We start from the raw sequence: 1,262 nt of genomic DNA, 5'->3' as shown, positions 1-1,262 counted from the left end.
GGAGCAATTTTTTCTGGAATCCCAAATCATGGCCTACGCAGAATCTCATACCCATGCCAGTAAAGTTTCGAACAATTGTCTACACCCTTTATCCTTAGCAAGTGGAGATATTTCCGGCAGTAACTTCCAACTTCAGTTTATTTTCTTGGGTTTTAGTCGCTTTAGCCTGGAGTTCGACCCGTTGCATACCTTTTTTTTTTTTTTTTTACCTACGTAAATTACCTGTTTTATCTTGGCATTTTACATGAAGAAGAGCGTGCGTTTGATTAGAATCTATATTGTGCGTCCCCACATATGTCAGCAGGTAGAGTGACTTTTGAGTCTTCTACTTTTGCATTTCTTGAATACAACAAACCTTTCATCAACAGCCACACAAAATTTGAGAAAATGATACAAGAAACATGGGCTTTTAAAGTTTTGCATGAATGGTGTATGAATATGTTGTCTCCCCCCCCCCCCCGCCCCTCCTTCTGCCTCTTTTCACTGATTTTAAAATGGTAAAGATACACGTTAAATGCTTTACAGAGTTGACTTGACGAAATGGACTTGGACATTTCTCTCAATTTATTCGCTGGACAGTTACTGGCAGGCTATCTTTTTGCACGCATAATATGGTACGGCAGAATAGCGCATCACTCCATTAAGACTCATGATTTCCGGCTAAAAATTATAATTTTAGAGCCGTACACAGGGTTAATAATGAGAAGAGTCAAGAGCAGCGCAAAAATTGGGCATTCTCCTGCCTGAGTATTTCGAAGATGGATGGCTAACCAAGAGAAAGCCCTTTTCTGAGACGGAACTGGGAGAGAGCGAATAACACACTGCCTATTTCCGTCATGGTTTATTTTTCTTATTGATTTCAATCCCAATCATCAAGATATTCGTCATCGCTATCAACTGGTTTGGGAGTGGGACCCTGTCTCAAACGGCTGTCATTTTCATTGATAGCTCCTAAAGAGACAAGGAGCTTTTCAAGATCTACAGGTGAACAGGTTACCTGTCAGCGTTTATCCATCTTAGACATCGAAGTCATTACGGGGAGACCAAAATATAGACTGTTTACCGTCAAGGGTAGTTTTTGGCCCTCTAAGTTCCTTAAGAGTGACTAATTGCCTTTTGATGTCTCCATCCTTATAGGCAAGTATTGTCGGAGTATTCCGGTCTGGATAGCCCTCGATACACATATCTGCGCGTATCTCGCAGAACTTTATGTCTCCGTATTTCATCGCTAGCTGGCGCCACAGCTCAGTGAGAAGTGCGAC

The 1,262-nt window shown here is 41.6% G+C and overlaps 1 protein-coding gene across 1 annotated transcript; it reads right to left on the bottom strand.

Annotated features, from left to right (window-relative positions):
• Positions 1 to 859: 859 nt before the first annotated feature.
• On the bottom strand, positions 860 to 1,226 carry HCAG_05331 (predicted protein; the record flags this gene model as incomplete). Its single annotated transcript, XM_001539814.1, has 2 exons — positions 860 to 978; positions 1,064 to 1,226. 2 exons carry the CDS (start codon positions 1,224 to 1,226, stop codon positions 860 to 862), a joined length of 282 nt encoding a protein of 93 aa, XP_001539864.1.
• Between the last annotated feature and the right edge of the window lie 36 nt (positions 1,227 to 1,262).

This window comes from Histoplasma capsulatum, genomic scaffold (genome assembly GCF_000149585.1).
Source record: "Histoplasma capsulatum NAm1 scaffold_5 genomic scaffold, whole genome shotgun sequence".
Classification (NCBI taxonomy): Eukaryota; Fungi; Ascomycota; class Eurotiomycetes; order Onygenales; family Ajellomycetaceae; genus Histoplasma; species Histoplasma mississippiense.
Note: the sequence above shows the minus strand (reverse complement) of the source record. Positions and strands in the feature narration are given on the sequence as shown.